The sequence below is a fragment of the Micromesistius poutassou genome (assembly GCF_964030765.1).
Source record: "Micromesistius poutassou genome assembly, chromosome: 14".
Classification (NCBI taxonomy): domain Eukaryota; kingdom Metazoa; phylum Chordata; class Actinopteri; order Gadiformes; family Gadidae; genus Micromesistius; species Micromesistius poutassou.
Window position 1 is genome coordinate 4,961,517 of NC_140284.1, and position 13,495 is coordinate 4,975,011.

Below are 13,495 nucleotides of genomic sequence, written 5' to 3' on the forward strand. Positions count from 1 at the left end.
TCAGTCGTTTAGGGGAAGGAAGGAGCCTGATGATTTAAGACAGGCCTGCTTTTCCGTAGCTTTTGTTTGAATCAATGCACTTATTTGGGTGACTCACTGCTAACGTAACGTTTTATTCCATCTTTATTTCTTTCCTGCCTGTTTCTTTCCTTTCCTTTTCCATGTTTTTTTTTTGTTTGTTTTTTTGCATTCTACTTCATATGTTTGTTTGTTTATCTCCCCCGCCCCTCCGGCAGGCTATGCAGCACGTGTGGATGGAAGGCAACTCTCCCACCAAGTGTGATCGCTGTCACAGAAGCATCAAGTGTTACCAAGGCTTAACAGGGCTGCACTGCGTGTGGTGTCAGATCACCGTGAGTGGTTGCACACACACAACGGTGCTCATGCACACAAGCACACGCACGCACACCACACACACACACACACACACACACACGCACATAGAAGACACACAAATTCTCAATACCAAATTTGTATGATCCCAAAGAGATGCAAATTGGAAGGTCAGTCTTATGCTTGCTCTTGTTGTTGTTATTTCATTTGTTAAAAAAATAAAGGCAGAAAACATTTTAAACATTGAATTTTATTTACCTTACAAATCCACTAGATGTCACCATATCCCTTACCTTGTATTGGCGGAAGTGCTAACAGAGCATTTGTGTTCACTTCATGTCATGAGTGCCGCTAGTTCCTTGCGGTCTCTGAGCAGTAACTTGGGTTGAACTAGATTAACAGTATTCATACAAATGGATGCCACTAACGTGTCCACTACGTGGTTCTATTTTCCCCTGAATAGCTCCATAATAAGTGTGCATCCAATGTGAAGACGGAGTGCGATGGAGGGGCCGTGAGGGACCATACTCTGCTGCCCTCATACATCTGCCCTGTTGTCTTGGTGAGAGATGTTCAGTGGTTTCCTTTACAGTTTCTTAGGAAAGCATTAAACGGCATGTTATTCTTTAATGTAATCGTGGCAAATAAGAGAATAGTCTAGAATCGATCACAAAAACCAGTCAATACATTCAAGTTATTTTGTCAATTTTTTAAAGGAATACTGCCCTTTAACGTCTCAAAGACGCCCTCAGAGGTCTTTCCCTGTCTATACCTTTTCATACCTGACATTACCGACAATACCTGACCATACCCATCCATTCCTGTCCAAACCTGTCGATACCTACCCACTCCTGACCCTACCTATCCATACCTCCCCACTCCTCCCCCATGCTCACATATTCCTCTGCTGCCGACCGTCCACAGGACCGCCATTCCGCGGTGAAGCGGGGCGAAGGCGAGTCCCCGCCCAGCACCAGCCCAGAAGACGCCAACCACACCTTCAAGTTCAACCCCGGGGACGGCCAGGCACTCCAGGTCAGCAGCATCCGGTCCACCGTCCTACTCGGACACAAAACCAAACCAACCATCCGTCACTTTGACTCCACGCCATCTCACGAGCCGTCTCTCTGGTCTCTCAAGGGGAATTTTTCAAATGTGTTTGTCGTTTCTCGGTTCAGATCAGCCCTCTCCCGGGCACCCACCCTCTCCTCGTACTGGTCAACCCCAAGAGCGGAGGGAGGCAGGGCGAGCGGTAAGTCAAGGCTTCCCCCCAGCAGCCCTCCCTCATGATCAGGTTTTGGTCTCACCACTCACCACTTAACCTTTGGGACCATTATGGACGCGGTGTCTAGATGTGCACCGAGCGCGGACCAGTGGGGCGAGGATCTGCGTTCCATTCAGAAGGTCTGGGGAGGCCAGGCAAACGTCCCCCTCACTCAGACACACCCCCTCGCTCACCGTAGGATTAAGCCATTCAGCCCGGGCCTGGTGTGCCATTAGCAGCAGCATTCTTCCAAATGCCAGCACTAAGCGAGGCAGAGAAAAGAAGTGGGGGATTGTAATGATAGTCTGAGATGGCTCAGCTGGTCCCTGCTGTTTCCCCGAATGCTGTTATTACACATTACTGCTATTTTAGCTGTAAATGATTGTGTTCAGTGTCCCCGGTCTCTGCTCTGAGCAGAATACCAGGAAAGGACTGTGCCTCTCTGTGACACGTCACCATAGCAATGGACCACTGAACACCATTATAAGGGGAATTATCCTCTATTAATAGACAAAAAAGGGATTTGCTTGGCAGTTTGTGTCAAATAAGCAGCAGGTACAAGACGTCACACAATCCCTTAGATTAACTTTACTGGCAAACGTCACCGTTCTTAAAACCAACAAAAAACTTAAATGGTACAACACAATTTAATTTTAATTACAAATCGACACACTCAAATAGTGGTAGTAGCACATGTTGATGCTTTCCAATCTGTACTCTCGCATCAATCCTGACATGTCAGCTGTTCTCCTGGTTCTACGGCTGAGTGTGTACTTTGATCTCCCTTCGTCCTACTCTAGGGTGCTGAGGAAACTCCGGTACCTGCTGAACCCCAGACAGGTGTATAGTCTGGATCGAGAGGGGCCCACTGTGGGGTAGGTCTGACCAATAGTGACGCTCAATCCAATGTTCATATTTGTGTTGCATTTTGTGGGTACTTTGTGCTGTGTACCATAGCAACACAGAACTACTCTCAGGTGTATAGCGAGGAGATAGATTAAGACCCAAAGGAAAAAACTAATGACGTAGACAATAATTATTTATTTTGTTTTTTTCCCTTTGGTACATTTTGATATCAAGTTGAATCATTTATTCGTATTACATGTTATTTATAATACTAATACTCAATTATGGAATAGATCCGATTTTGAAGATCACCATTTAGTCCCATGGTTGTTTTGCTTTGCTCTACACACACACACACACACACACACACACACACACACACACACACACACACACACACACACACACACACACACACACACACACACATTCCCTTGGTAATATGCATCGGTGAGTGCGGAGGACATGCTGTACCTCGAGATAAACGTTATGCAGTGGAGGGTTAGGTTCATTGGAATAGAAATGCAACACCGCACAATAGCCTTGACTCTTTCACCTTACAGTCTCTCTCTCTCTCTCTCTCTCTCTCTCTCTCTCTCTCTCTCTCTCTCTCTCTCTTTCTCTTTCTCTCGGCCGTCACGACTTGCTCCGCTTCCTCCCTCTAGAGGATTAGCGATGTCAACAACAATATTGTGAACAGAACATAAGATCGTGTAGAGAGAGACTTAACTGTATGGTTATCTATAACTAATAGTTATAGAGAGAATGGATGAGGGAGGGAAGGAGAGAATAGGCCTGTAGCCTACACACAGGCATACAATACACACGTACACAAATGACAAACAAAAGACCCACCCTGATACGCACTGTCTCTACACACCCACACCCACACGCACAAAAACCAAAGGCTGTGGTGCTAACGAGAGGTCTGCCGCCTTATCTCCAGGCCGACTTGCCATGGTCTGGACCCGAGTGTTCCCTAGCAACGGCCTCCACGGCCTCCGTGTGGGCTAACCTGCAGCTATTTGTCTAGTGAGTCAAAGTATCCGGCTGTCATTGCCCTCATTAGAGGCTGTTTGGCTGGTTCCCAGGCACCTGGCCTGGCTCCCCTCTCCCCCCCCCCACACCCACTGCTGATACGCTCCTTCCATGCACAAGGCAGAGCAGCCAACAGCTCTTTTGTGGCTGATAAATAGCGCTCGTCTTTAGGTCACACACATAGGGACGCGTGCTGGTGGCGGGGCTATGTACGTTGTACATTCAGGCACCCCCTCAGTAGCCAGGAGGAGGGGGCTACTGCTTGCCCAGCACCTCTCTCTCTCTGCGTCCAGTGCCTCTCTGAGGGGGGGGACTTCTTGCACCGGTTCCAGCTGGTCCCTAGAGATGGTTCACCAGCCACTCGTAGGGACTTGGTCTGAAATGCGTAGAGCACAACACAGCACAACATGAACCAGGCAATCATCAGCAGATCTGGGTTTCAGTGAATCTGTATACCTGGTCTCATTCCAATCACGTCCGAGGTGCCGGTCAATACAATACAATACAACTTTATTAATCCCACTAGGGGCAATTAGTCTGAGCAGCTTGTTGTACATACAGTAACATACAAACAACAAATACACAACTACAGAGCCTTCAGTAGTCGAATTGCAGAGGGGGATGAACGACTTGGAATGGCAGTTAGTTATATGTGTGTTAATGTCTGTGTATGTGTGTGTAGGGGAGGGTTAATGTGTTGTTCCATGGCAAGGTGGAGAGGTTAAGGGGGGTTGTCTAAGCAGCTGTCTCATGTGTGAGAAAAATTTATATCTGAAGTAATTTAGATCAATATACTCGAAGCACTTGCTTTATAATTCATGGGCGAAACCTCCAGCAAGGGGGATCAAGTGTTTCTTGTCTGTTGCCGGTAGGCCTTTATCGATATCTGAAACACACTGCAGTCAAGCTGCCGTTCGCGAGAACCTGTCTTTCATCTGTTGTTTATTTACAACCCACCAAACATACCGCCAGTGAAGAGCCCCCATAGATGAAGGCTCTGATGACGCCTCTGTCTCAACACAAACTACAGGAGCCTTTCACATAGACACCTTATTTATGGCCACACAGGAACACACACACACACACACACACACACACACACACACACACACACACACACACACACACACACACACACACACACACATGTCTCTCTCTCTCTCTCTCTCTCTCTCTCTCTCTCTCTCTCTCTCTCTCTCACTCCCTCTCTCACCCTCTTTCTTCCACCCACACACGCACACACCCTCCGTCTCATTAAGGGAGTACAGCAGGGGATTTGTCAAATAACAAAACCATTCACGAGATTCACTATATATGATTACACATATGGTTGGTACGGAAAAAAAAGGAGAAGATGCAGAAGATCCGATATAGGTGATGAGGAGGACCTGTTGTGTTCATCTGTTAGCAACATCTTTACCTTTCTGCTTAGGCTCAACTTCTTCCATGAAGTCCCTGACTTCAGGGTGCTGGCCTGTGGAGGAGATGGCACTGTGGGCTGGATCCTGGACTGCATAGGTAACCCATATCCTCGCCCCATCATAACACCCACCAGTACATTTAATTGCATGTAAATGCTAACCCACAAACAACGCCATTTTCACATCCCATGTTGTGACAGCACACACCCCCATCAAGTCACCAAATCTCTTGTTTCTGTGCCTGCAGACAAGGCCAACTTTGCCAGGTACCCCCCGGTGGCCATCCTGCCCCTGGGCACGGGGAACGACCTAGCCAGATGCCTCCGCTGGGGAGGAGGTGAGACCCCCAGGGGAGTGTGTGTGTGTGTGTGTGTGTGTGTGTGTGTGTGTGTGTGTGTGTGTGTGTGTGTGTGTGTGTGTGTGTGTGTGTATGTGTGTGTGTGTGTGTGTGTGTGTGTGTGTGTGTTTCCATCTTGGAAGCTGCAAAAAAAGCAGCCCATGTGCTTGGTATCCACCTAATCCCAGGCTAAACAATGCGTGCCGCCATGACGACCAGTTTCCGGTTAGAAGCGAGAATACGTAGCTGGTGGTACTTTAGTGAGAGGCTGGGCTCGGGCTCCACTTGTGCTCGACTTGCCATTTTGACCTTGTAATATATATATATATATATAATGTAATATATAACTATATATAAGGCAATATAACTATTGCCTTAGCCTTCAAGATATGCCCGCTATGTAAACAGCACTCGACAGGAAATGGAAAACCGGCGGGCCGCTATGAATCATGTGAAATAGAACGGTCGGGCTGCGCATGTCATGTAGCCAGGAGCCAGGTCTCTTTGTCGCCCGAGGAGGTGAAGTCACCAATGGGCAATAGCCTCGCTGCTCAACGTCAGCACAACTAAAAGGATGATGGTGGACTTACAGGACTCAGCAGGGTGCTGGACACCGCTCCATCCACGCCGTGCTAAAGGTTGCAAGGGTCAGCCGCTTCCAGAGCGTATGGACCTCTCTGGACGCAACGCGCCGGCGCTGCGGTCAAGAAAGCTCGCCAGCGGCTCAATTGCCTGGGTGCGCTGAAGACCTCACAAAGCTCACAAACGTCTACAGCCTGCACCCTTCGAGAGCCTGCTATCGGCTGCATCACGCTCGGGTACGGGAACCGTCCAGCCCACAGCGCGACACTACAGAGAGAGAGGTGGTGGAAGCGGCCCACCGCAGCATTGGCCTCCGGTCCGTTCTGGGTGTTCTTCACCAGCGTTGCCTGGTGAAGGCCCACAGCATCATCAAGGACCACTGGCACCCAGCACTGAACAGAAGACTGTTCCCCTGGCTACGGTCTGAGGCAGACGATACAGCAGCACAGCTGTACACGACACTTCAGGAAGGTTTTTACAACCAGGCCTTCAGGCTTCTCCGCTTATTAACTGAAATATTCCATTTCGCATACCAAGCAATGACCGCTTAGATTGTGCCAGTACTGATATATACCTAATATGCAATATAATATTCTGTAAACACTTTTACTGATAGACAAAAAATGCTCATTTGAATATAGTAACAAGGTGTTTTATTTATCTCATTCTATTATTCTTTGTTTTTTTATCATATTGTATCTTTATGTGACTAATGCTGTATTGTGAATAGTGCTCTTACTGCTGAGCTGATCTGTTTTCCTAGTACAACACATTTCATTGTACTGTGACCCTGTGTTTACCTACATATGACTAATAAAACTGAGACTGAAGGCTACACGTTCTCTGGAGCCGTATAGCATGATGAACAAATAAAACAGACCCGGCCCATGGGAAAGCTCTGCTCTCACACAAGTCTCACACTGGAAACCTAGAGCTGTGTGCGTGTCTGCTCATGTTGTCGGATAGTTGTTTAAACCAATACATGTTTGTCTATGTCATTTGAAATGGCTATGTGTACGTGCGTAGGCACTGGGGTTTTATGAGTCTGTAACAAATTGTGTTTTCTGTTTAGAACCTGTATTCAGGCTTGGGGAAAAGTGTGTGTGTGTGTGTGTGTGTGTGTGTGTGTGTGTGTGTGTGTGTGTGTGTGTGTGTGTGTGTGTGTGTGTGTGTGTGTGTGTGTGTGTTCTCATATACACTCACATGATTGTACGTTTACAAGATTGTATGTGTAAAACTGTAAACATTGTAGAGAATGTGGAAACAAACATGTGAGAAACATTCTTATCAGCGTAAACCATGACACCTTGCTAGGGTCAGAATCCATCCTTTCTCAAAGGGATGTGTACAACACTTGAATATATGAATATACATGGCTGTGTTCAAAAGCTGCAAAATGATCTTGTCTTTGTGACATCTGTGCTTGTCAAGGGTTGAATGGCCAATGTTTGTAAATGGTCTTGTTGTCTTGTCTATTTGTTGGCCAAGTTGAAAAGACACCATGATTGAGTTAGTTCATTACTCTCTTAGTTTGTGGTTCCTGCAGGAACATAGTTGAAAAACAGTTTGGTATGTACCTCGCCTAATACATTACTCTGTTCAATTTGACGAACATATTGAAAACAAGTGACCCAAGCCCCGACAAAAAGCCAAATGGAAATTGTTAAAGCATCTACAGTTAAAGTCAAAGTCAAAGTGTTTAATTCATCATATGCACAGTATGACTCAGGGTCCTTTTGAACAGTGAAGTTCCTTGTGGCATGGCAAGCAACAAATACAAAGAAGCCAATACTGGAGCTGCTTTAACATCCACTGTCCATGCCATGAAGCTATGTGAGGAATGTCTGTAAAGGACAATCACAGAGACAACTAGCAACACCAGCTAGACTGTCTCATGCACTTTATCTCTCTGTTTTTTGCGAGTGCACGCAGGCAGACATCCCATAATACCTGGCTCTCCCAGCGTGACAGCACTCATTAGCGGCTCGTTCCCCTGCAGCATCGTTGTGACACGCTCTCACCTTTGATCTCGAGTTAGCACCGTAGCTATTAGCGTCTGCGGGGGACCTGCCCCCCTGCTGGGGCCGGGCCAGCGCTCGTCTCCTCCTCCAGCCCCAGACGGGCTGCTGAGCATCGGGGAGGGCAGGGTCCTCCGCAGAACTCTTGCGTCTTTCACCAGCCTGTCACTGCCTGTTGGACTCTACTGCTAAACCGCTGGTGTGAGTGCATGAGTGCCACGGTCTTAATATAAATAAAAATAATTCTCATAATAATAATAATAATAACACGAAGCGTCTCAGAAATACACTAGTGGTTGGAGAAGAGCGAACGCAAATACCATATGAAATATGGCACATTCGAAACAAGTAAATAAAAATAAATATGAACAAAAATCTATACGCTACGATTCAAATTGAAAGTGTGCTCTACTGTCCTCTACACTCTACTAACCCCAGTGCGCCTCCTGCAGGCTACGAGGGGGGCAGCATGCTGAAGCCCCTGCGGGACATCGAGCACAGCATCGAGTTGATGCTGGACCGCTGGAACATCGACATCATCGCCGTGGACAAGGAGGAGAAGGGCGACCCGGTGCCCTACAGCATCGTCAACAACTACTTCTCCATAGGAGTGGTAAGGAACGCACGCACAGGCTCTGCAGGACACCGCCACCCGCAGTGCCCTTCCCCATGCTGGCAAAGTCAGTGTTTTTACAGAGGCCACTTGAAAACAACCAGCGCGATGCACGGCACGGTAGAAACGGCCCTTAACACAACACGTTCACAACATCAAATAAAACCACAGACAGACGATAGAAATAAAAACACACAGCAGATGAAAGACATTCCATGCTCAGAATCTCAAGCTGATTGAGACGCCGGAGAGATGAGGTTTACAGACGTATTTAGAGGTGTCCACAGAAGGAGCAGACCTGACATGAAAGGGCAGACTTTTCCACAGCTTAATGGCTTTACAACCCAAACAAACTGAACTGAGGTGATCTCCCAGTGAGTACACCCCCTAAACACGTTCAGATGTAGGCTTTGACTCTGTGAAAAGTGCAGAGTGATGACATGGCGGTTTGATCAGGTGGAGCTTGATGCCCGGCAAATGGCGCCAGTGAGGGATGGTTTCCCATTTAATTGGCCAGTGTAATGAGCTACATCAATTTCCGTTAGCTCTCCCCTGCGTCACTCTGACGTACACAGACTTCAACCGTTTGAATTAGTACATTTTGGCGCTCGTAAAGATCCAAATTGTATTTTTTATTTGTATTTCCTGTTGCAGTGAACGAGGTAACAAAATGTTTTATCAATAGATTCAGCTTTTATGGAGAATGAGAGGCAAGAATCTTGCCACTGGAAATAAATCTAGTGAATATAATTAATATAAAACGTAAAAACTGAAAAAAAGTTCATGAAACCTCTCTGATTCAGCCAGCAAATCTCAGAAAGACATTTCTCTTCTGAAATTAGCTCCTCAATTGAGTATTTCCCTATGGTTTTCAATTATACAGGGAAATCAGCGAGCAATATTTTGCTTAATGACAGAGAGATAGTTCACTCTAAGGGGCGTGAAAACACTGCAGCATTAAAAATCCAAAGCTCTGCTTAGTTTGGTTTATTAGTGTTTGGTTTAAGGGTGATTCAAATAACAAACTCTTATTTCTATACGCCATTCAAGAAAAAACAATTAAACAATTAAACACTGTCCACATGGTTTGCAGTGTGTGTGGATGGATTAGCTTATCGCCGGCAGTGAAAGAAGCAGTTACCATGAGAATACCTCAGCCCACCAGGGCACATACTGTTTGCAGTGTCATCACTGGAATGGTTTATCTTTCTCTGGGCCATTTTAATGACTGATTCCTCTTTAATGGGGAGAAGAAAGACGCACATTACCGGCCTCGGCTCTAGTTGCTTAGCAACTCTTTATCTCGCTGTATCCCGTCGAGAACAAGTCAGTATGAATCCACGTTATTGTTTGTTTTTGTTGGTAAGCCGAACAGGATTGATTTGTTATCATCAAGATAGTAATTTGATTTGGACTTTAGATAGTATCTTGAGTTTACGTTGTAAATGTACATTTTTGTATCCCTACAGTTACGGATTCCACATCACACGAATCCTTCCAAATGTAAAAAGTCGATCCATTGACTTCTTGGTTGATCATGTTATGTATGGGTTACTGCCCTCAATCCTGCTATAAATAGGTCAGCTAGCACTAGCAGCTTAGCGTCAAAATCCCAAAATAGTAATGCAATTCCAAAAAGTAATGGAAGGATTGTAGGATGAACAGGCAGCAACAAACACCACTTGTTGTCCCTGAGATCAAACGTTGAAATAACACAACACACAAGACGGTGAGGAGTGAAAACCAAAACGCAAAAACATGGGGGCGATTTTGGCACTGAGGAGATACACACAAGAGAGGTTATGTAAGCACATGGCCCTCTGCTGCGTTCACTGTGTGTATGGATCTGTGTTTGTGTGTGTGTGTGTGTGTGTGTGTGTGTGTGTGTGTGTGTGTGTGTCTGCTTGTGTGTGCGCTGTGTGTTTCTGGAAAAGAAAGTGCACATGTAGGCATAACATTGAAGAGTGGTTGCTTTCCTCTCCGTAGCCTTCTCAGGAGGCGCAGCTCGTCATGTGTGGACTTTTAGTCCACACACTGGATACTAGTGCCTAGTATCCAGTACCCAGTACCTAGTACCTAGTACCTAGTACCCAGTACCTAGTACCTGTAGCAGACCACCACTCAACAGCCCCAGAGGAGGGATGCTCATGGGTGGCATGCGTCTGCGAGGCCCGAGGGGACATGGTCCTCTCTGTACCACCGTGCTTATCTACAGTGTTAGCATATTGATCCAAAATAAACCCCCCATTTGGAATACCTCTGAAAAATAAAAGAAAATTATCTGGTCACCTTTTTTAGCTTTACCGTGTGCTCACACCAAAAGCCAATACATGCAAAGTCAATGCAAAGACGTGATTAGATGGGAATTTTCCACAAATTTGCTCGAGTTGAAATATTTGATACTTTCCCACAAATTTCATTGCTGAAATCTTTGCGTGAGAAAAGTTCACCTCTATTGGCGTCTTTGCACTGACTTTGTCAAGGTGTTACGCCACGCATACATTTTTTGGTGTGAACGCACCTCAACACAAGTAGAATATTCCCTTCGCTTTTGGTGAGAGTGCACCTTGAGAGTTATTCACTGAACCACTGACTAACCCAGGAGAACTCTGACGGCCTCGTAGGCTGCAGCTGCCGTACGCCTTCGATCAGGAAGGTTTCGGTTAGACCTTGCTCAAGGACACAGGCGAAGGCCTTCAACCAGGAGGGGTCAGATCGTGGGATGACATGCACCACCTCCTTACCTGTTACGAAACTCCATGTCATGGCGGCGGGCACATGCCGGCGTTGCGTGTGCCGTGACCGCACATGCGGGGTGTCGGCTCGCGTGTCTTAGCGATAGCGCTCCGGTATGACGTGGAACAGATCGCTGTTCGCTCCTTTAGGAGCCACGGCGACAGATGGCTGTGTCGCTGGGCACGCACGACACCTGGGCAAAACCGCCCGGCTGACTCACACACAAAAGTGACGTAACCTTTAGCAGGAGTGCGAATGCGGCAGGGCATGACCATATAGGGTTGGCGTTTCCCGTTGTAACTGGGCAGTCATTCGCTACACGTGGCTACGTTGCCGTGGCGTATTTGAAAGGCTGGCAAGGCCGTGTTTTGTGAGCGCCTTTGCCTGTCATCTGTTTCCTTGATGTCGAGGACTTCATTGCAGACGACGCGGACCGCAGTGTGACGCTGGCCCACACTGTGGTCTAGGAACACAACGGACAGTACATATGGTCATTTGTGTATTGGGATTGTTATTGATAAGCGGGAGGTGGTAGCCTTATGCCTCTGACGTCCGGGTCTACTATACGAAGGAACTTTGTCCAACGCTGCTTGCCTCAGTAGATTCACTGCCTGGCTGATATTTCTTTCTTTTCCCTGAGCACACATCTGCTAGTTTGGTCACGTCACTTATGCCCACCTGACACATATACCTTTCCTGGTCAACACCACACTATCTTACTGTGTCTCAAGAACAGTCAAATAAAAACAATAAACAAATACAGAAATCAAGGGAATATTCACTTTTAAACGTATTTATTTATAATTGTTATCCTTCAATGCAGAGTAAGCTGACTATCTTTGGTGTATGTAGTATTAAACACAATTAAAATTGTAAAAACAAATTAATATTTGATTGTTTTTTTAGAGAATGTCCTATATAAAAATGTATATAAAAATTGACTTAACATATATCTTATTATTAGATTGTTTTGACCTCGGATGACCCACAGGCAGTCGTTATTTCATAAGGTCGCTGCTTCTGACCCCTAGCCTGGAAAGAATGTAGTGAGAGAAATGTGAGGACAGGAAATCACACCCCGTCAGCATCATTAAATGTGTCTCCTCAAGTTGCAAACAGGAAGCTGATCCACCTGCAGCATGCACAGAAATATATGGCTGAGCATTGAGTGACTGAGTGTGTGTGTGTGTGTGTGTGTGTGTGTGTGTGTGTGTGTGTGTGTGTGTGTGTTTCTCTGTGCATGTATGTGTATGTATATGTTTCTCTTTACATATATGTATGTGTGTGTGTTTGTGGTGTGTGTGTGTGTGTGTGTGTGTGTGTGTGTGTGTGTGTGTATGTATATGTTTCTCTTTACATATGTATGTGTGTGTGTTTGTGGTGTGTATGTGTGTGTGTTTATCTGTGTGTGTGTGTGTGTGTGTGTGTGTGTGTGTGTGTGTGTGTGTGTGTGTGTGCGTGTGTGCGTGTTGCTTCCTTGTTGAGCATGGCTGTGTTTAGTTGTGTGTATGTGTGCTCCTGTGCGTGTGGAAGCCGCCCCCTCCCTGGCCGTGAAGGGGCTCAGGGTTCAGGAACATAAGGATGTGCGTTGGTCAGAGCAGCAGAGCATACGTGCACGGCAACCCATGGCTGGGGTGAGGCGCCCTCTGCAACACATGCGTGTTGTGATACACATGCCTGATGACCTGTAGCACATACATATCAGCTGATAACATGTAGAAACACGGTCTGTCACCTGTATCGCCGTCATACAATATGAATAACGTTTTTTTTTTATAGACTCAGATTATAGTGTCAGATTTGGATTGGCGATTCATATATTCACTGGCGACAATGTATCCACTTGTCATTCAAATAATTGTCGGATTGTATTTTTGTCGGATTGTGACTGAGTGAGCAACGCACACACACACACACTTACACAAACATATTTCTCATTGAAAAAAAAAATTTGTTTCTGGAACGCTGTCCAGGTGTAATAAGAGCAGAGCTCTGTCCGTTCTGCAAATAGTTAGTCACACTCATGCAGAAGGAGGAAGGTGCAGTGGGACCAAATCCTGGCAACTCTGATAGTGGGAGCACCGCTGCTGCGGTAGGGCTTTCTCACACACCACGTCTCAGGAGAAGAGCTGTGTGTGTGTGTGTGTGTGTGTGTGTGTGTGTGTGTGTGTGTGTGTGTGTGTGTGTGTGTGTGTGTGCGCGCGCGCGAGTATGTAGGTGTGTGTGTGTGTGTGTGTGTGTGTGTGTGTGTGTGTGTGTGTGCACGAGTATGTAGGTGTGTGTGTGTGTGTGTGTGTGTGTGTGTGT

General features: G+C 46.4%; 1 protein-coding gene across 1 annotated transcript in view; it reads left to right on the plus strand.

Moving 5' to 3' along the window:
- Window positions 1-13,495, plus strand: part of dgkg (diacylglycerol kinase, gamma) — a 61,095-nt gene that overhangs the window by 15,826 nt on the left and 31,774 nt on the right. The window contains exons 11-18 of the mRNA XM_084478420.1: window positions 237-353; window positions 797-895; window positions 1,258-1,368; window positions 1,512-1,585; window positions 2,398-2,472; window positions 4,914-4,999; window positions 5,150-5,239; window positions 8,292-8,452. Coding sequence (XP_084334546.1) covers window positions 237-353; window positions 797-895; window positions 1,258-1,368; window positions 1,512-1,585; window positions 2,398-2,472; window positions 4,914-4,999; window positions 5,150-5,239; window positions 8,292-8,452 — 813 coding nt within the window. The remainder of the gene's footprint in view (window positions 1-236; window positions 354-796; window positions 896-1,257; window positions 1,369-1,511; window positions 1,586-2,397; window positions 2,473-4,913; window positions 5,000-5,149; window positions 5,240-8,291; window positions 8,453-13,495) is intronic.